Source organism: Helicoverpa armigera, chromosome 4 (genome assembly GCF_030705265.1).
Source record: "Helicoverpa armigera isolate CAAS_96S chromosome 4, ASM3070526v1, whole genome shotgun sequence".
NCBI lineage: Eukaryota > Metazoa > Arthropoda > Insecta > Lepidoptera > Noctuidae > Helicoverpa > Helicoverpa armigera.
In genome coordinates, this window is record NC_087123.1 from 2154515 (window position 1) to 2177017 (window position 22503).

At 37.1% G+C, this 22503-nt stretch overlaps 1 protein-coding gene across 1 annotated transcript; it reads right to left on the reverse strand.

The window, feature by feature from the left end:
* Positions 1 to 1991: 1991 nt before the first annotated feature.
* Positions 1992 to 22257, reverse strand: Ir40a (Ionotropic receptor 40a). The gene is made up of 15 exons (XM_064034293.1): positions 22076 to 22257; positions 21548 to 21641; positions 20892 to 20987; positions 18874 to 19010; positions 9337 to 9496; positions 8868 to 8974; positions 8546 to 8639; positions 7955 to 8113; positions 5932 to 6085; positions 5370 to 5602; positions 4355 to 4514; positions 3958 to 4054; positions 3737 to 3890; positions 2654 to 2747; positions 1992 to 2191 (listed from the first exon to the last, which is right to left on the reverse strand). Exons 1-15 carry the CDS (start codon positions 22255 to 22257, stop codon positions 1992 to 1994), a joined length of 2121 nt encoding a protein of 706 aa, XP_063890363.1.
* Positions 22258 to 22503: the final 246 nt, after the last annotated feature.

Sequence of the window (22503 nt, forward strand, 5' to 3'; positions counted from 1 at the left end):
GTAACAGCAAAACTAATAGATAAATTGAATTTGACCGTTACTTTTACTTTATGACATGACTTTGGCTTTTACCTACGATGAAGAAACTGGCTGTTAGAAAATGTTTTCATTTTCTCTCTTCACTCTATATCTTGGCAGAGAGTTAGCAAAATTCTCAATACTAGGCAGTAAGTATAAATTGTAAGTACTAAACCTTCTGCACATTATTCTATTCATTATAATAAGTTCGTTAGCAAGCTCTCACTTCCATAATTTAATGAGGAGCTGTCTTCTGTCAGACACAGAACATCTTGATGAGTGTGTAGTCGAATTTACAACAAAATTGCAATATTTTGTGTACCTATGGAGGTACGGAAGCAAAGATTTGTCGACTTGAATTACAACCTCTTTGGTCATATAATAAAGAAAAATAATTGTTTGTTTGTATTTGTCTTAAGGGTTAATTATTGAACCGATTTAAAACATTACTTCGCAGTTACTAAGGTACACGTAATGTCCAGTTGACATATTAATTTCCACGTAATTCCATATCTTTGAAACCACCAAGGATATTATATTTATTGTATTGTGAGAATATTTTGTAATGTTGTGCTTACCTTTAATTTAGGTACATGCTATATATTATATATTACCTATATATGAATGATGGAATACCATGAATGTCTCTGTGTGTATTTAGTTGGTTTGTCTTAAATAAATAAATTTTATTATTTTCCACGTGGGTAAACCGCGGGCGGAAGTTAGTTTGTTTATATAATATTGTTCGCTTTTGCAAGGTCTTTATAGTTTTGTAGTCTTTACTGTTTTCAGAACACGGTCATATATATGTATGTATTTACTATACCATATCTGATGTGGTGATGTGTTATTGAAGCTAATTAGTTTGTAGAGCTCTTTGTGAACAAACTCGTTCAGGGTACTTCCGTACTTATACAGAGTAGAACTTATACTTATAAAATATTTCTGCAGTGTTGTTTGACTTGTCTATATGAAAAGTTGAAACTTATTAATAGGTATACGATAGTTTTTTTTAAAGAGCATTTATTTAACGATTTTAGCTACACCAATATAACTTACCCATAGGTTTTTAACATCACATTAAGAAAATTAAATACGTTCTGATGCACCATCTAACTCAACTCTACTACGATATCTAGAGCAATAACTAAAATAACAATACGATCCATTGACTTCATAATGGATTGCTTGCGTTTTTACAGTCAGCTTCAACCTTTTTTTTCAAATTTCTTCTACAACATACATATCTATACGTCTACGTATTTTTCTTTTATCTAAAAATTAGCTTAACTGAAATTACATTAGGTCTTACGTTTAGAAGTTACTGCAATTAAATAGTACTTTAATAAAACTATTATAATAAGTAAATAATCCAACTAATGTTTTAGCTTAAATTGTTAAGTCGTGGTTCTGAGAGTGGTGACTACAATGTGCAATTATGTTAGGAAATCACAAATATTGAAAAATATATAACCCGCCTAAATATGCGTCTTTTTGCATTTTTTATGTGAAACACTATCGTTGTAACGTACTCGTATCATCCACTAAGAGAGGTGATTATGGGATTCTACTCCGAACAAATTTCGACAAAGTTGTTTCTTATGGGTGTTGATTAGTCAGCATTAGATACTGAAACATAAGTGCAATAAACTATTTGGCTTATATTTTTATACCATATCACAATTAGTGTATAGATCTAAATAGCTAGAGTAAATATTGCATAAGAACTATAAACTTTAAATTATTCAAGAGACTTAAAACTTAAAGCGTTAGTACACTAAACATTTGGTAAAGCTTGTGTTCTATTTTAAATAGCCTAAATCTAATTAGAACCCAAAAAATATTGCAAAAATTCAGCTCAACGTTTTCAGAAAGGTCGCTCATTTCTAATCCACACAAAAAAGGGTTCAAAACACTTGATTTTAGTTGATATTTTCTCTAAAACCGAGTATATATTAGAACACCGACAGTGCTTAATCTTTAACCTCAGGTCCCAACGCCTTATCGATGCCCGTATACACAGTAGCACAAACCCTCTTGTACCCTCGTTTGAACAGCATCACGGACTTGCCAAGCACGAGTAGTTTCTGTGTCTTCCTGTGCTCGCTTGGAGGTGGCTCGTGACGGCGCTTAGATCGGCGGTGGAGCTGGATCTCCACGGCTAGGGATATAGCTGGAAAATATGGATAAAATATATAAGTCGAGGCAATTTTTTCAATAATAGCGCGACACCTGTACACGCGGTCGGTTGGCCCCCATGGTACTCTTAAATGTAAGGGGGATTTGAGGTTTTAAATATTGGGTGGTTTTATTGCAATAAACAGTTAAATGGGAGATACCATTGCTATCTATTAGACTTAATTTTAATCCAAACTTTGGTTGGTTGCAAAGTTTTGCTTACAAATCCTATGGCCTGTCCAGCCATCGAATCTAGGAATTCAGAAGTAGCAGTCATACCTACCATTATACGTATAAATAATCAACCAAGAGCAAATTAGATAACCTAATTTGAAAAATCCACTTAGACATTTTTTCAAAAATTACAAACTTTAAACTTCTGATTATGTAAAGTATCTCCAATCCCTAAACAGCTTAAACCATAACAGTGCATTAAACTAAATCATGTCAATCCTACCTGCCAACAGATGTCCGATCCCCAGCAGACAGAAGGCCCCCCTCAACATCCTCAAAGAGACAGGTTGCAGACCCTTAGCGGATTCCGATTGTGGCTGCCAACAGTAAGAGTACGCGCACATTACACACTTTTAGTCGGCCGATAGTTGAATTGCGCTCATAGATAGATAGACTATTTTTTATTATACACCAAGATAATTAACAACACAGGAAATCACAAAACACAAAGTACAATTTTATTGGCGGTCTTATCGCTAAACAGGGATTTCTTCCAGTCAATCTTTGTATGGAGTTTGTCTAAAGAATACATTGAAAACGAACAGTTTAGGGTGTACATACATGTAGATTATGTTTAATTGATAAGTATACGATAAATACCAAAGATATAAAAAAATAATAGACAATAAATGGAGGATTAATCACTATGAAGATGAATGACACTATGAAATCAGGTATTTGTCCGGTATGAGACCGACTGAAAACTTTGATTTAATTCACGATTTTATAAAAAAAATATTTTGATACAACCACCGGCACAGGCGGCCGACTATTTAGTCTGCGGTGTGCGCTTAAGCTGACTCCAATAATAAATCAACTACAATCTGAAACTTATTGTTTATAACCTCCAGAGAGCTTATTTGAAGATCAATGTCATATCTAAATTAATATTTGGAACGAAAATTATTTTCTTGTAAAGCAATAATAAAATTGGGAGCTATTTCGTAAGCTGAGTTATAAATAGGCATCGATTGTTTTGCTTGTATATTTTTAAATGTAAATGTAGTGTATTTAAATGTAGCAAAGTTTTTCATAGCTAGTTTTAATAGTAACGAAGACGGGTTAAAGTCAGTAAAAATCTGACACTCCCTACTACTGCACCCACAAGTCATGAGTAATTCGATGATTTTTGATGATGGATCAGAAAATAATGAATTCATTTATTATTCCAACCTAACACAAAAGGTAACACATGTCAGGATACCTCTAAGTACGTATGTTTAACACTGGACTTATGTTAAATAGCTAAAGCCTTTTTAATATCGTAGATAAATGAGTGGATAAGTAAATTAGTTAACTGTCATACCGCTTGTGAAGCAGTCGTAGAATCTCCCATCAGCTCATTGCCCTGTTTATCACTCTCGGTGACCGGGTCCGATCTTCTAGCTTGTTCTGGAAGATTCTTATACTCGTCTGTTGTCATCTTCGCTATGATACCAGCTTCGAACAGGGTCATTAGGCTAAAATGTTATTTAATATATGTAGATGACGTTTTCATGGGCAACGTAGGTATGGATGGGTACTTACACGTTGTTAAAGGTCTCCAAATAGGGACAGCCAATTTGAAGAGCGATGGCTGAGTATCTAGTATACAGCTTTTCACTTAAATGAAAGTTATGAGATCCTGCAACGAAAATAACTTGATATTAATGTCGACTATTCTATTAATGTTACATCATCTTACTTGATTTTCTTTTGCGAAGCTGGCCCTCTGTCTTCCTAATAGTCAAACAATTTATAAAATAAAAAGTTTGTGCCTACTACACAACATGAGGCGTCAAATAGCAGACTTCAGAAATGCAAAGTTATTTGGGGCGAGGCGTAGCCCACACACCGTGCTCGCTATCGTTGAATGTGTGAAATCGAATTTTGTTCTCAGTTTTTTTACCAACTATACATAAAATCAAATCTATATTTTACATACCGAATCTCTCAGTATCATAATACAGCGTCTCCCTTCCCCCTAACACCGCGACTCGTTTGTGAGACAGCACGAGTCTCACTCCCACTTCAACATTGCGCACGCGCTGCACTCGCTGTCGACGCATCAGGTTGGCCAGCCGACCGTACACTCCCGTGCCGTTCTGAAGGAACGCAATAAAGAAATTGGCCTATACGATGAATTTTGTGTACATTTGTGAAGGGAGTAGGCATTAGGCATACAAGTTTATTCCAAATTGAAAAGATTGGAGGGAGTCGTGTAACATACAAGTTGCCTTATAACTTCACTCGATAAATCGGACCAGTGGTTCTTGAGATGATCGTATTCAACGTATACTTTATTTATACTTATAAATTCAGTGCTGTAAATTTTTACTAGGAATGTTTTTATCAGTATGTAATGGATTGCTTTTACTATGCGTTCATAAAAATACTTTTGGGTACGTGTAAATGAAAACAGAAATTGTTTTTACTTCGAAAAATAAAAAAAAAACATCATTTTGTTCATTTTTAACAGATTTCAGTGAAGCTTAATCCAGGATTATTCACCTAGATCGGATTTATTGCCATGTTATGTAGCGTAAAAAGCTTAACTCTAAATAAAAATATTGATACGCTTAGCAGAACTTTAAATGTGCACGCTAAAAAGAGAATTCTGAAAAACATTAAAAGTAAAATGTGAAAAAATAAAATTCTTTTACTGTCTTACGAAATAAATTTACTCTCTATACTAAAGACACGCACATACAACCTTTAAAAAACTACGAATCAAAGAACTGCCTTATTAGGCGTCGAAGTTCGAAACAATCGTTTCTCTAGTTATTCGTGGTAGAAAAAATCTTCATTATATTAGAATTTACCTATGTCTTGATTATACACAATAGCGTTTTCTTCCTGGGCACTTGGACATAGTTCTATCTATTGCTCAATTATTTTCCAAAAAAGCATTAAACAAGAACAAACACAGTAATATCTTCTAACTCTCTTTAAGTACTTACCTCCAAAATAGCCAAAGACGAGCTATGGCTTTCCACCACGAGCTCATATCCATAATCCCTCATTGCTTCCTCAAGCGCCTGCAAGGTTCCAATAGGTCGTTCCCTCGAAGGCTTGGCTATCAGGCTGGTGAGGTTAGCTGAGTACATGTCGCCGATGACGTAGGTCGCTCCGAGAGAGATCAGGACTGAGACGAGTCGAGCCTTGTGGGTACTGGAAGGTTCTTTGCTGGATGCTGTAAAAATGTTTTAGAGTATGATATTGAGAGGAGAGAGATGAAGATATTGTGCCTCAAATTCTGATAAAGAGGTATTATGTAATTGCGGTGCATAAGGCAATTCTAACATCTAGTTTGAAATAAATATTTTTTTACCTTTCTTCAAGTTAAAAAAGCTATTATCTAAAATTCCTCATACTATGTCGTATTAGCAAGCGTATCAAGATTTGATTCGTTTATTTCGGGTTATTTACACAAAATAATTCAACATTAGTTCCATGAATAAATTTCCATGCTCTCCGAGATACAAGGGACCTTAATGTACAATGTTTACAAAAAATCCTCACATTGTCTCAAGAACAGTGTAGTGGTGAACCAACAGCAACTGCTAAAGAGTCCGAGCTGGTCACATTCACGTCGTTGCCATAGCGACGGGGCAGCTATCACAATCCAGAGCGCTGGACCAGTCACTAGTAGTGTTGCGAAAACTAGAGGCCATACCTGTCAATCAAAAAAAACTTACAGAACGAATATTAGGCAGAAGTTAAACAAGCATTTCATTTTAAGAAGCAAGCTGAAGAAGTTGGGAACTTGAAGCTATTAATATGAATATTTTGACTTTTAAATAAAACTACTTTTACGGATTTTATCGCGGTTATATTATATTATTTAATCCCGACGTTTCGGATCCTTTACAGCATCCATGGTCACGGGCAGACTAAGGTGTTGGTCGTCTTGATATATTAGTTACAAACAGCTACCCTACATTTTGTTAATTATTATTGACAATCCGATTCACGCAAAACGAGCTAACTGTATCCTTAGGTCGAGCAGTTGTAGGCTTGGATTTTGATTTAATAGTTTCTATGATGGGATTCCAAGCAGGTGGTATGACCCAGCCATCTTCTCTATTGAAATTTGGATGTTTTTTAATTTCAATAGCCTCGCGAATCATCCTAGGTAGGAATCGGTTTTCTTTTGCAGGACTTGTGGTTTATCAAATCTGATGTAATGCTGGGCCTTGTCTAGTGTGTGTTCACAAACTGCTGACTGTCTGGAACGGCGGTGTTTGACATCGGCGATGTGTTCTTTACGCGGGTCCCTATGCTTCTTTTAGTTTGGCCTATGTAGAGAGACCACAATCACATTCAAGCTTGTATACACCGCATCTTGTAGAGGTATGTGACACTTGACAGGTGGTAATTGACTAATCTTCTTCAGCGGCGAAGTAGGTTTTGATTGAAGCTCGCTTCAAGATGTAGCAATCTTGTCTGTGACTCCTCTTATGTATGGAAGAACAGCAGGTAGACGCTCAACTGTGGCTGGTTTCACGCGGGTTCTGCGACGAGGGCGCGGTACTCGGAGCTTGTTGTCGTGCAGTACTTGCTTAACATGTTGAAGCTCAGCACAGGTGTTGTTCATCGCAGATCCCACGTGCTCTCTGAAACAATGATTTACCAACGGTAGATAACTGTGTTGGGTGGTGGTGGGACTCACCATGAAGGTTGTCTGTATGGGTTTCTTCCGATACAAGTGTGACTCAAGGTGTTATTGGGGTTACGGATAGCAAAACATCTGAAGCAAGGAGTTGTTTGCCTCTGACTCCATAGTGAATTGAATTTTGGGGTTTCACAGTCGGGAACCTTTAGCGTTTGATTATCCGAATCACTGAAAAACAAATACCCACATGTGTCCACATTGTCATCTTCATGCTGGTGTGCTGGCTCAACATGTTGTACTGGACAACTCTCCATAGGCCAAACTAAATCAGCAGAGAGGGGCGTAAAGAACACATCGCGAGTCAAACACCGCCGCCAGAAGTCAATGTGAACACACCTGACAAGGCCCAGCATTACATCAGATTTGGCAAACCAAAAACTTGCGATTCCGATTCCAACCGCCGCGAGTATTGAAATTAAAAACATCCAAATTTATATTTGTCAAACCACCTGCTTGAATGATCATAGAAATTATTAAAAACATCCAATCAATGCTCGAAAGGATACCAGCTGTTTTGTGAATCGGATCAATAATAATTAACAAAATGTAGGGTAGCTGTTTGTAACTAATATATCAAGACGACCAACACCTTAGTCTGCCCGTGACCATGGATGCTGTAAAGGATCCGAAACGTCGGGATTAAATAATATAATATAACCGCGATAAAATCCGTAAAAGTAGTTTTATTTAAATGTCTAATATTCGCGTAAGTGTCAGAAATCAATATATTTTGACTTCTCTCATGACCACTAAAATAGTCAAAAGTTGAGTGATTAAAAAAAATGTTTGACAATTTACTGACAATATGACTATCAGAAAAAACATATCTGCAATGCAACATATATACAATGAAAATATCACAAATCTTACCTCCCACTGAAAAGGTCTGATGATTGCCAGAGTCTCGCTCAATTTCGCTGGAGCGTGAGTGAGGAAAGCTCCAGAGTCCGCTAGGGTCATAAACGAGAATTCCACTGCTTGTAGTCTTTCCCATGTCATTGTTACATCGCCCAGGAAGAAATCTGCTTTCTGCGGATTTTACTTGTGGGTTAGCTTGGTACATACATACCATATTATATACATTGCCTGTATTATAATGATGGCACAAACAGATTCAACAGCAATAGCGAAGAACAAAGCTTGAGCATTGTTCTGAACATGGCCCATATATTTAAGGGCCAATATAGAAGGCCTTATATATAAGGGACAATATATTGTGAAGCTACTTTAATTATGTTATGTGTGACAAAAGCCAAAAAGGTTTCGTTATTTGAGTAGCCTAATATTAATCACGGTAACGAAAAAATACTATAATCTTTAAGGAACCGCAAAAAGACCCTTCTTTCATAAAGTTATAATCGAAAATAAAGACACAATAAGCAATGTTTGCTGTATTGTTACCAAGTATTTTCCTTTTCCTTAAGAAATTATTTTCCTAGTACTTATTGTAAGAAAACTTACCCGCTTCCAGATCAGGCCCAGAGTGCCCTTGAAAGTTCCGTTACTTGAAATACTCGACCCTTGGCTTCTGTCTGGTGGGTCGTAGTATCTATACCTGAAGAAAATTCAACCTTAAACTTTGAGGCGTAGAGTTTATAATCGCTTGATGAGAACAAAACTTAAATTGCCCATGATCAGTTTTAATTAGAAAAGGAAAAGTATTAAAGGTGAACTCGTGTAAGTATTTAATTAGTGACGTAAATAGCTTTGCGATTTTAATTTGTTTTTGTTGGGGGTGAAGACATTTTGTGAAGGCGTGTGACGTCATAATTTGTTGGCTTACTTGAAGTTGAGTTTCTTGGACATGAGAGCTAGGAGTTTGTCATCGCGACCCCCGGTAACTGTGATGGTGTTATCATTGTTGTATTTCACGAAATGCCATGGAGGTGCCTGCGGGGGTAAATTAAATTATATTAACAGATAAATTCACTAGTTTGTTTGCGTAACGTTTGCAAATTGGTTTGATGATATCCCGGTTCTTGATTAATGATCTAACAAAGTACTGTTAAACTTTTGGTGGACTTAATAGATATGTACTTTTATTTCTCTAAATTACTTTAACTAGCTTTTGTTTTTTCATACATGCAAATGGCTGAAGGAATTCTTATGAATCTTGTTACTTTTTATACGTAAAGATACTTGCCGAATTTAATCCGATTGTAAAAATGCTCTACTGCAGTTCTGCGTGCATTATTTAAATTATTATTTTCAATACTCATAAAAAATGCGCCTAATAAATAACCTCAACGTACATGCAACACAGGAACTTCAAAGACCCTTCCTCTGAAGTTATGGTAGACCTTGTCCGTGGGTGGCAGGACAGGAGACTTGTACAGGGTTCCCGCCCACCAGTTCACCAGGGTCAAGTGGTTCAGACGGTCTGGGGTGCCCTGGTTGTAGTAGATGCGGAACCTTGAGGAAAATAGGGGTACCTTTAAAAATTGTTCGCTCAGCAGTCAGTCAAGTCAATTTGTTTATTTCATATACGCCTATAAAAGCTCTTTCGAAACGTCAAACTAGTTGCACGGATCCAAAGAGTTGGTCTCATGGAAAAGAACCCGCAAGAAACTCCATGGACACTCTTTTTAAAACAAAATAAAAAATTACAGTTAACGGCAATTGGATAAAATGATGATGATGATGATAAAATATGATCTTCAAGTATTTCAGCTTGTGACAGGTGGCTTTTTATTTTTTTTAATAAGGAATGTTATGTAAACTGTCTCAATAGGTATGGTGCGTAGGAGTTTCTAATTTTAAACAAATTAAATTATTTGCGCCTACTCGAAAAGTCAGGTAGAGGTGAAACAATAATTTTATCCAAAATTAACATCCAATATTTGTTATTACATCAATCATTTTGGCTTATTCATAATTTGATAACAAACACCATTTAGGACTAAAGAACATTGCTTTTTCTTTCTCAAAAATAAAAAACAAATTAAACAAACCAAACTGTATTGACACTAATTCAAGAAAATCCTAATGTAATTACAGAAGACAAGTAAATTAAGCACGAACCTTATTGAACAATATTTCCACGTAAAACCTTCTTATAAAAGTAAGAATGACAGCTTTATTGTGGTAAGCTAATAAATAATAAGTCCCTCAATGTTTTCTTTGGCGTTTATAAAATAACGTTGGCCAAGTCTCAATCGGGGAACATCCCAATTGAATTACAAGCTTCGTGATTGTTCGGGACTTTGTATTCGTTGGAGCTATTGAACTTCAGTGGGGAGAAATGTAATTTTTAGAAATACCCCTAGGCGGAGTGGTGGGCAATCAGACGATGTCGCGTACTGGTGGACGCAGAAGGGTTTGGGCAGTTAAGAGTTTAATGACGTTGTAGTGGTCATTTTTTCATAAAGACGAGATATGCTGCGTTACATTAATACAATGTGCATGGTGTGTTTCATTAATTACGTAGCAGAACAAGAGCTAAGAAAAACGCGAAAATGAAAATATTTTTATCATGAAAGTTTCAGCTTACGGCCTGTCTAGAATATTTTGTGTAAAGTATCATAGCCGGAAGAATTTTTCTACAGTTTGTGGCAATAGGCCTGTAAGAGTATCCTATAGTTATAATGCTTTTTTAAACCAAACAAAATTTAACGACTTTCTCAATATAAAGATGGTTTCCGTTAATCCTTTGATAAATCATTATTCTCCGAGCTTTTTCCCAACTACTTCTATGTTGGGGTCGGCTTCCAGTCCAGACTTTTTCTATATAAAGATGAATAAAACTTGTGTACAAGAATGTACTAGAAATATTGTTCGAGACGTTCATATGGTTGACGTGCTGCCAGACAGTATGTATTGTGTGGACTGCTCACTCTCTTTAACGACTCACTCTAATACCTATAGCTAGCAGGAGCTTATCGGCGTGGTCACTTGGTTCTTAGAAAAACGGATGATCTAGAATATAGATAGACTTATTAAACGTACTAGAAATATCAGTATGAACAGCCTAGCTCAAACAGTTTGGATATAAAAAGCATTTCCTTGGGGCTATCTCTACTTCTATGCTAATATAATAAAGAAGTAACCTTGTTTGTTTTGTTGCCCGAAACTACTGAACCAATTTGAATAAGTGTTTCACTGTTGGAAAGCTATACTTTTCCCAAGTAACATGTGAAGGTTATATTATATTCGGGCACTGGAAGAAATTCCCCTAGGATGCGGGTAAAACCTTGGGAAAACAGCTGGTAAAAAACAAACGTTCCACGATTAAATGCAACGCACGCTAAAATTCTCACTGACCATCGCTACACGCTTGTCAAGCACATTATGCCAATATAATCGAAAACAAGCGCTATTTGTTTAAACCTAAAACACTAAACAATAACAAAATATGCATTATAAACGTCAAAATGTCAAAATATTTAAACACGCATTTGTTTACAGAGTTATGACGTCACTATGCTGTGTGAAATCGGTTAGCGTTCCAAATGGAGCGGAAAGCGATGTTCATCATTAAATGAGAGAGTTATTGAGTGTTACCGGGTTATTAAAGCCTGGAAAATGCTATTAAATGGTAGTGAACTGTGTTTAAAGTAGTTTTGGGAGAGCGGTTTGTGTACAACGAAATATCATTGGATGGTAACTGTAAGGTTTGACTTGAGAATCGTCTTCCTTTTCCATCGAAATCCTTTGTATAAAACTTTAGCCAGTAAAAAGCATGACTAACTACAGGCTTTACGAATATTTAGAAGTAATTTTATATCTATTTTGAAGTAGTATTCAATAAAATAATCATATTGAGGTGAAAATTGCACGGCCCTAGATTTAAAGAAGCCTAAGAAAGGCCTAAGAATTGGTAGGTAGCTATTACAGTTTACACTATTTATATAAAAAAGGAAAAAGTTCTGGAAAAAGGGGCCTAATTAAGAAAGCAATAATCTCTTCAAAAACTCAAAATGTACAATCTTCACAGTTTAATAACATATTTTTTTCCGCATTCCATAGACCTCGGCTTGTACTGGTAACCCAATTACAATGTAGGTAGGTATCTACTTATTCAATTATTTCATTATCCATTCATTACTGCTTCATCATGATTTCCATTATATTCTAGTGCAGGGGTGCCCAAGTTTTAATATACGGCCCCAGTTTTAACAGTTTGTTAAATGTTTTTGGTAATTTCGTTAATGTGATGTACCGACTTGTGAAGTTAGAAAAAGATGATTGTGAGTTTTAATGTTGTTGATTAATTTTATCAATAATGGAGAAGAAATGTGCGATAATCACGATTTGTGCTGCTGATTTGTATATCCAGCCTTACCAAACAGATCTTAGACAAGATGAGTGATTGTTAAGGAAAAAATCTAATCTAATAATATAGACCCCTAGAATCAAAAATTCCTTTTCATTATAGCAAAGGGTTACATTTTTTTTATCTGCCGTATTTGACGGCAATTTCTGCCAGACTCGCGTAGCTAGTGACGACACATGGGAAAATATGAAACAGAAAAAGAAAAATATATAGAAATTAATGTAAGAAAATAATTCCAACTTTTCTGGTGGAGGATATCGAGCCTGCAACAAAATACATACACTATAATTAATGAATTTGCTAAAATTAACTTAGTACACAAGTAATTATATACACATTACATATTACCATTATGAAAGATATAAACACTGTTACAATTTAACATTATTAGAAGAAATAAATCTAACAAAAGCATTTACCATTAGAGGGTTAGGAAAGAATGAAAGAAGATGACGAACATTTACCGGGTATTGAATTTTTAGTTTAGCAATGACACGATCAAAAGAGAAAGCATCATTCAGGGGGCAATTAAGAAAGATATGATCAAGCGTGCCTTCATCTAGACCACATTCACAGAGTGAGGAGTCCCGAACTCTTATTTTGTTTAAGAAAACTGGGGAGCAACAGTGACCAATACGTATTCTGCAGATAACGGAAATAACGGTCTTGGATACTTTTTTATGTTTATAAAACCAAGGCTTCGCAGGAATGGATGGTTGAATAGAGGCAAACAGACCACCTTTCATCTTACTGGACTCGGACCAGTCAGTTTGCCAGGACTGGAATAGGTCTGATTTAGCTTTATGAGCCAGGTCATAGATCTGCACCGAGTAGTGTTTTTTATCAGCCATGCTGCTACTAATCGCACCTTTGGCTGATACATCCGCAATTTCATTACCTCTAATACCAACATGACTAGGAATCCATACCAATACAATCTCCACGCCCTTTGTAGAGCACAAAAGCAATACTGATTTAATTTCAACGATAATTGGGCTACGGAGATGGTCCTTAAACGAATTTTTAACAATCGCATCCAGGGCACTTTTGGAATCAGTGAAAACCACTGCTTTTTTAATAGCAGGGTGAGAGGAGATAAATAAACATGCCTCGAGGATCCCAATGCACTCTCCCGTGAACACCGATGACTCAGGAGGACATTGAAATTGGAGAAATATCTGAGAGTTAGAGTTGTATACGGCAACACCAGTCTTTCCATCAGTGGTTAATTTTGAAGCATCCGTATAGAATTTATAATAATCAGGCCACTTGTCATTTATAGTGCAGAGAAAATGGGCATTTGCGTTTGCAGTATCTTTCCTAATGTCAATATAGGAGACATTTGGCACAAAGTTACACGTGCCAAAGGAGCAGGAATACAAGGGAAGTTTATCTTGCTGAGAGATTAAGGAATTATCCTTAATTTCAAGGATTTTCGAAAGGAATTAACTAAAAGAGGAGGGGCTTTATGTCTCCAGTAATCACTCTGCCTGCATAGGCCTTCAAGAGTTGACAGCCTAGGCAGAAGCAGGTGCTCACTGAGGAAATAAGTCTTGTAAAGAAACTTGTCGGCTAAATACTGTCTACGGATGAGAAGAGGGGGGTCGCCACTCTCCACTTGCAAGGTGTTTTTAGGGGTGGACCTCATGCACCCTAAAACGATTCTAAGAGATTTAGCCTGAATGGCCTCCAGCTTAGCAATAGCAACTTTATTACAGGGTTCAAATAAGAAGGAGCCGTAATCAAGCAAGCTTCTTATTGTAGCATTATATACCAATTTTAGGGTGAAGGGGTGAGCACCCCACCAGACTCCTGCTAGCGCACGAAGCATATTAAGTTTCTTCTCGCACTTAAGGCTAATGTAGTTGAGATGAAACACCCTGACAATTTAGAGTCCAATATAACCCCAAGAAATTTCACATTATTAACAACTTCAATGGGAGATTCTTCAATTTTAAGGTTGACATGAGGAACAGTACGCTTACGTGAAAAGACAACCGCAGAGCTTTTTGGAGCAGACAGTACAAGGCCATGGTCAATTAACCACTGATTTAAGGAATTGAGTGATATTTGCATGGACTCACTAGCTCTTTCAATAGATGAAGTAGGGATGTACAAACACAGATCATCCGCATATTGAAGAATCTGACAATCCAAGTTGAGGGAATCATGAAGATCCGAGGTGTAAATATTATAAAGTAGCGGACTAAGAACGGACCCTGAGGAAGCCCACGCCAGACCGTTCTACAATCGGAATCTTCTCCAGGGATACGAATCTTGACCCTACGACCAGAGAGCAGGTTACATGTACAATGCAGCATCCGTTCAGAAACACCCAGCTTCCGTAGTTTTTCCCTGAGAACCGAAAGAAGGACATTATCGTATGCCGCTGTTATGTCTAGGAAGACCGCTAAAACCGATTCATCTCTACTGAATGCTATCCGGGTATCAGTTGTCAGGATGCTAACACTGTCCATGGTACCTGCCCCCTTTCGGAAGCCAAACTGCGACTTAGATAAAACACCTCGGCTCTCCACAAACCACTCCAATCGGTTTTTAATAAGATGCTCCATAATTTTGCCTATGACTGGAGAAAGGGCAATAGGACGAAAGTGATCTGGACTATCCGGGGATTTCCCAGGTTTCAATATGGGGATGATCAACTGTGTTTTCCAGCTATCAGGGATATATGACAGAGTGAAGCAAGTATTCATGATGTCCAACAAGTATTGGCGTCCGCAGGCACCCAACTTCTTATAAAAGAATATGGATGGCCGTCGATACCAGGTGCAGTGTCCTTGACATGCTGGAGCACGGCATTGAGTTCATAAATGGAAAAGGGGGCTTCCAACGGGTCTACCGACATGACCTCACTACTGGGAGCAGAAGGGCATTCTGTTACAAAAGGGACAGACGAAGGGGCTAACTTGTAAAGAAAAGAATCTGCTAGGTCAATGGGGATAGTTGAAGAATTTTGAACAGAACAACCACGTTTAAATCTTCTAAAGTTTTGCCAAATCATGGAAGAAGGAGTGGAGGGGGAAAGCGAAGAACAGAATTTTTTCCAACCTTCATATTTCTTTTTCTTAAGTAGGCGTCTGGATCTCGCAACAATCCGGTTATATTCCACCAGGTTTTCAATAGCCATGTTGAGAGCATAGCTCTGTTCAGCTTCATTGCGGAGTTTGATGATGCTGGTGCATTCGCGGTCCCACCAGGCGGGGATGATATTTTTCCAGAAGCCGAATTCTTAAGAGGTATGCTCTCATCAGCGGCTGATGAAATGGCATCAGAAAGTTGCGAAATACAGACGTCAAGGTTGTCAAAAGACACCTGGGGCAAGGTATGGATTGCGTCCTCAAGGATCTGAGAGTACAGGTCCCACCTAGCATCAGACAGCCTGTACTTTAAAAGAGGGGGGCTTTCCTTTTGCGGAAGGCACCTAGTGGTGAGAGTAGTACATATAGGATAGTGGTCACTACCATGTGTTAGGTTAAGCCTTTTCCATACCATATCAGCGGCCAAACGGGCTGAACACAGTGTTAGATCTAAACAACTTAGCGATTGTCCAGGTCTAGGAAGGCGCGTGAAAGATCCATCATTGATAACACATAACCCCAAGTCATCCAGCAGATTCACTAATTCATTACCCGCACTATCACAATGGTCAGATCCCCACAGAGAGTGGTGGCAGTTGAAATCACCTAGAAAAATTACAGGATAAAATAAAGAGCAAATAGAACGTATATACTGGAAACAAGAGGAATCAGGAGAGGGTATATAGACAGAAATAACATTAACACCGACAATATTAACACCTACGGCATTAATCTCATCTCCATGTGGGGGAAGGGATAAGGGGGAAAATGGGAGAACATTATTAACCAGTATAGCCGCTCCGCCATAACCGTCAAGACGGTCATCCCGAAGCACGCTATACCCAGCCATATTAAACACGAGATGTGGCTTTAGCCATGTTTCAGAAATTGCAAACAATGCCGGTTTGTACTGATTAATTAAATGAGCAATTTCATTTTTTTTTGGGATCAGACTTCTGGTATTCCACTGTAGAAGATGGAATGTGCTGAGATTTAATGGAGCTTATTAAATTTGTGGCAACGTGGTCAGGTAGAGGAAAGTTAACGAGTAGAGAGGATAGTAAACGTATAATAGATTGTATGGTCTGTACATGATCTTTTTCAGAAGGAGGAGAATCCAGAAGAGCACAACCATTAGGCGAAGGGGAGAACGAGAAGCTATTAATAATGTCCTGGTGAGCCCTTCGGTCATAGCCAGGCTGCAGCGAGGGGTGAGGTTTAGGGCGGGTCAAAATAGTTTTTTTGTAGGATGATGAAGTGGAGGGTTGGGAGTGAGAAATGCAATTAGGGGGAGGGGGACGTGGGGAACGAGGTTCCTGTGTGAGAATCTGATGAATAGTCTGAGTGATAGGGGTTGAAGCCGTAACATCTGCAAAGGAACGGAAGGAAGGGGCATGAATTCTGGCAGCTTCAGAGTAGGAAATGTTGTCTTTGGCCATGGACGCTTTGATATTTTTCTGACGGATAAACTCTGGGCAGTGTCTGCTATTAGCGGGATGAGAGCCAGAGCAATATAAACATTTGGGATCCTCAACAGAGCAACCGTCCCCAAGGTGATCCCCACCACAACGGAAGCATCGTGGCTTAGACCTGCAATTGGGTCTAGTGTGCCCGTATTTGCAGCATGCATAACATTGAACAGTGGGGTAGTTATATGTCTCCACAGGGAGCGAATTATAAAAACAAAAGACGCGATCCGGGAGGACCTGACCATCAAATGTGACGACCACGCTTGATGTAGGGACCCACTCCGACTTACCTTCATTGACAACCCTCCTATTTAAGCGTCTCACCTTCAACATTTTAGCATGGGGGGACTTAAGATTATCGATGACCTCTAATTCTGACCAATCAGTTGGTACACCCTTCACTACCCCCATCCTTGTGATGTTGAAGGTGGGAATAGTAGAAACAAAACCTTTGAGCTTAATAGCTGGGCTTTCAATAAAGATATTAGCATCCTCATGGCTTTCAAACTCCACCGAGATCTTATTTCTGCCAATTCTCTTGATCCCGCCTAATTTAATATTCTTAATGTTTAATTTTTGCATTAATTGACCAAATCTTATGGGGTGAAGGGTGGATCCAGAAGTGGAGTCTGAATCCGTGAAGGAAACATATACCAGATATGGCTCCCTATCTAAGTTGGTATACTTGGAACGTGACACCAATGATGGAGGGGTGACTCGGTCGCGTTTTGTAGCATTAACATTATTAACATCAGTAACATCCTCGTCCTGACTAGGATGCTTTCTCTTATGAGTTGAAGTTTCCGCTTCCATTGCCTCAAATTTAGACAATGGGACGGTCATTACTGTTTCAATTGCAGAAGTACATGAGGGGTCGGGAGGGCGTCCCGGCGGCCCCTGTTTGTCCGCCATGTTTATTTATTGGCATACGCCGACGTCGCACAAAATTAATTAAAATACAAGACTACTTACAGATGAAATGATGAAATGATGAATAATGAAACACAAATCTACATATAAAACACACTCAAAACTAAGCAGGCACCACAGAAAACACCAAAAAAGCACAAATATAGCTCAAAATTTGCGTTGAGAAGAAAACCACATGTGAACACCACCAACTCAAAATTCGAATCCTTTTTCAATAATTACAAGCAAGCAAAACCCTGGGATATCTCAACTTCACAAAACAAAAATCAAAGGGTTACATACAGTATAGTGAAAGTGTAATATTTCCCGCGTTTTTACGTCTGTCAAAACTGTCAATGTCAAATCTGAGTGAAGTGCTAGACAAACTCTTTGCTGCGCCGTCGACCACAGCAATAAAGTCTAGCCAACCCTATTGTTCCGTTGATAACGAGTATATTTATTTTTACTCTATTTGGCGTTGAATGATTTATCGGCTTGATAGTTAATTGTGGCAGTGTTTGCAATTAATAAAAATGTACAAGTTAAACATTGTGTGTTGGTTTTGATCAACCACATTGGTAAAGCCAATGAAATAGGAAACTAGCTAATTTTAGATGTGATGCATCCATGCTCCAACTAAATGAATGATGCAATACTGCAATAAATATTAGGGCCAAGGGAAAATATAATTGAAGCATTTGAAGCTAACAAAACTCCACACACATAATTAACAGTGTATACTATTATTCTACTGATGTGATAATTTCAAAGGATTTCATGTAAATAATTCCAAAATTCCTTTTATCTGGCGCGTAAGATTCCGATAGATCTGATTTTACCAGCAGGTAGGTGTTATGTATGTATATTATGTATTAAACTTTCTACTATCTTAAAATGTATGTTTTTATGAAACTTGTCCAGATAAAACTTGTCATTAATATAGAAAAGTAATGCCGGCTTCTTTTAATCCGGGTGCGAGAAAAAGTTTCCTCGAGAAGTGGGTAAAACCACTGGCAGAAGCTAGTATTAGGAAGAACTTACACGCTCTCTCTCGGGTTGGTGATGACAGCGACCCTCATAGCTTCTTTCATGGTCATTAGGAAGGTTTCACTGACCGGCCCGTACGACCAGTAGAAGAAGTATAGTATCATGCTGTGGATTAGGTTGTTTTCTGTCAACTGGAAAAAAATATATCGTCTACACCTACTAGCTTACACGAGGTGCTCGTGCTTTTACTCGTGTCTTACTACTACTATGTCCATCCTAAATATCCGAATAGGTTTAAAAGCAAAAGCGTAACATTTGACAAACAACCCCTCCCCCCCCAAACCAAACGGTTTTGGGCATCTCGCATCCATCCACTGCTCGCCAAAAATAAAACAAACGTGAAACACAATTAATTTGATTATCGCTAGTAAGTCTATCTACTAAATAATATTCCAATATTGAAGGTGTTTTCAGAATTGTGAGGTTGGCGGCGAACTTGATGGTGCACCGCCAACCTCACGGGTATCAGTAGGTAGGGCGCCATCGACAACCACGGACATAGCCCCTGCGGTTTCAATTCATATTCTGAAACTCGTTGCTTTACTAATTCGCGTTTTAGCAAAATTATTTGTGGATGATTTTTTTGTGTTTATTTACTTATTTAACGGCATAGAAGAAATCACATTCTTAGTTGTGAAATAATCGGATATAAAATATTGTGGGAATGCAAATAATTTTTTTTTTTGTGTTTTTAGAATTCGATATTTTTTTTTGTAGTAAAATGTTTATCATTGATTCATATTTAATTTCCAACAACATCCAATATTCCCAAAAAAATAATTTCCAAAAGTATAGTAGTGCTTCTGCCGACAATCTCTGCTATTTGGCAACTACCGCGGTAGTTTGTGGTGTACCGCGGAACTTGGAATCACAGGTAGCATTGCCGTCATTTTAATCTACCTGCTATTGATCGCAGACCTCATCGGTAGCCCGGGTAACATCAGTGCTATGGATTATAGTTTTCAGTCATCTATATTTCTATACGTACTAATATAATAAAGCGTATTTTGTATGTTTTGGTACCATTTACTGGAATAGCCCCGAAACTCCTGAACAGATTCGAAAAATTCATTCACTGTTACTGGGAGATAGGCTACTTTTTATGCAGTAGTAGTTTCTTGAGACTCGGGTGGAGGCGCGGGAATAGCTAGGAAGATAAAAAAAAATTACCTGGAATTGATACAGTCACTTTCTAGGTAATACCGATGGTCATTTAAATTCTACAATACATGGGATTTTTATATCCCAATTTCAATGGATCCTGAATAAATTAATATTCAGAATAAATAATGTTTGTGTTGTAAATTAAAATTGTATGTTGAAACAGATACAGTTGCACGCTTTTAATAATGTTCAGAACCGTTAATAAATTCAAATAGAGAGACAAAAAGTGATTTATTAATGCAGTCAACGAGATATTTTTAATTAATGAAATCCACGGAAATTGATATTAAGTACGTTCCGATGTTATCGTCGAACAACGGGATGAGGGATTACTGTTTTAAATATTTTTGTTTAAAAGTAGATTTTATTTCTTCATTTTATATGCCTATTAAGTTTTTATTTGTCAATTTCCGAGAAAGTTAGCACTCGTTCTTCTAATATCCCAAGTAAGGAAACGTTAGTTCGTTTAATTACTAATATTAAACGATACGCGTTTTGAAAAATATTATTGTCCATGAATTCTATTTTACATTCAAAAGAATTTATTAAGAACCGATGTTAAGAACTTTTTTAGATCTTGACATTTAAATAAAATAATTCGATCTGCCTCGATTCAAAATTTGAACACTAAAAAACAAATGACTTGACTTCAATTACAAATGAGGTTTGAATTATGTTCTTTACAAACTTTTTGGTAACTCTGCCCACGACACTTTCAACTGATTTTAAGAAAAGAGTAGTTATGTATTCGTCAATTTTTTCATTGTTGTACAGTTTTTGAATATTAATTTATGATTTAGCCCTAATAAAAGTACTAACACAACATATATTTTAATAGAAAAAAATACCTCAAAAAGAATATTCTCGCATTCATAAGGTTCGCACAGAATCAGACTGGTCCTTTGATCTGACACATCCAAAGCCTTTCCCAGAAACTCGTAATACTGTAACAAAACAACAATAAACAGATATACGTTAGATTTTAGTACAAAATCGTTATCAGGCGTGGTGTTTCGGAAACGGGTTGTTAGGTTTCAAATATTATTCTGATTTAATCTATAAAGTAGTCGTAGTGGGTTTGTGTACAATTTTGTGTAATAAATCTACCTATATGTTATTATTAGATAGATGATTGATTGAAAATTTGCCCTAATACCTGGTAGAAAAAAATCTTCTTTGTTAAAAAACCAAGGGTACCTACCTACCTATTCTTTTTCGCTCGCGCCCTTGTTTGCGCTTGGATAAAACTGTTCGTTACATTTCAATTGCTTATAATATTAAGATTCGTCTATAAATGGAATCTGAATACACTGAAATATTTTGGATGGATAGTTTCTGATGTGGCGTGTTCAACTTAACTAACTCGCCACAATAAGAAGAGGAAAATCAGTAAATAATTTAACAGAAAGTGACAATCATTTCACAATTCATTGAAAATATATAAAATGAAAACACTCTTGGAAATATTTTTTTGTTTCTTTTGCGAAATATAATAAATATAAACCTTTTGTTTGTTTTCCTTTGTAGCGATGTCCAAGTTTGTAGTGAGCACTTTGTGTTGGCTTAACAAGCAGAGCAACTCGAATATGTCTTGTGACCTGTAAACAGTAAAGCCTTTTTAACATCAATAAATTGATACTATTTTAAAAGGGTACTGCAATGTCTCAATGTAAATACGCGTGCATTTGTTCGAAGAATATGTAAGCGCGAGTTACTACTTATCATCATCTGCCTTTTCAGCGTCTCACTGCTGGGCACAGGCCTCCTCTCACACAGAGTATATAGGATTAAGCGATAATCGTTCGCGCACCAAGGTTGCAATGTCGCGGACATTTCGGAAAATGTTCGCGCACAATTTGTTACTGTTTGCTAAAGCGAGTAGTCCAGAAGAAACATTTACGAGTGGAATTTCATCTTTAGTTAACTCAATAATAGCAAAAAAATAGACACAATATACTCGTAGCTTAGAAAATACACATCAGACATTTTTTCGTAGTCTAAACAACAACACGACCGTTTTCTCAAATCTCACCTGATATTCGTAGAATTCCCTCTAACAATAGTTATGGCTTTAGTAGGCATTCCTTCGGCTATATCCTTCACAGCTATAGAAAAGTCTTTGGGTAGACTCGTCATAACATCTGACGTCACATCTCTAATGTCGAAAAGGCTTTGCACACCATTTATTAGTACTAAAATGATAAGTAGCTCCATCTTTTGTTATTAGGTAAATTATAAAATAAAGATTTAATAACGAAAAACGTTTGCCAAGAATAAACGAAAAACAGTCCTAACTCTGACTTTAATCAGCTTTTGAAAATGATTAAATAAAGTTCATTAATTTATTGAAAGTGAGAACCATCCCGATTAAAAAGAAATATATAGGTAATGCAATCGGTTCGTCGTTTCCGTAGTTACGATGCCTCATTCAACACACATATACTAGTAGATTTATTTATA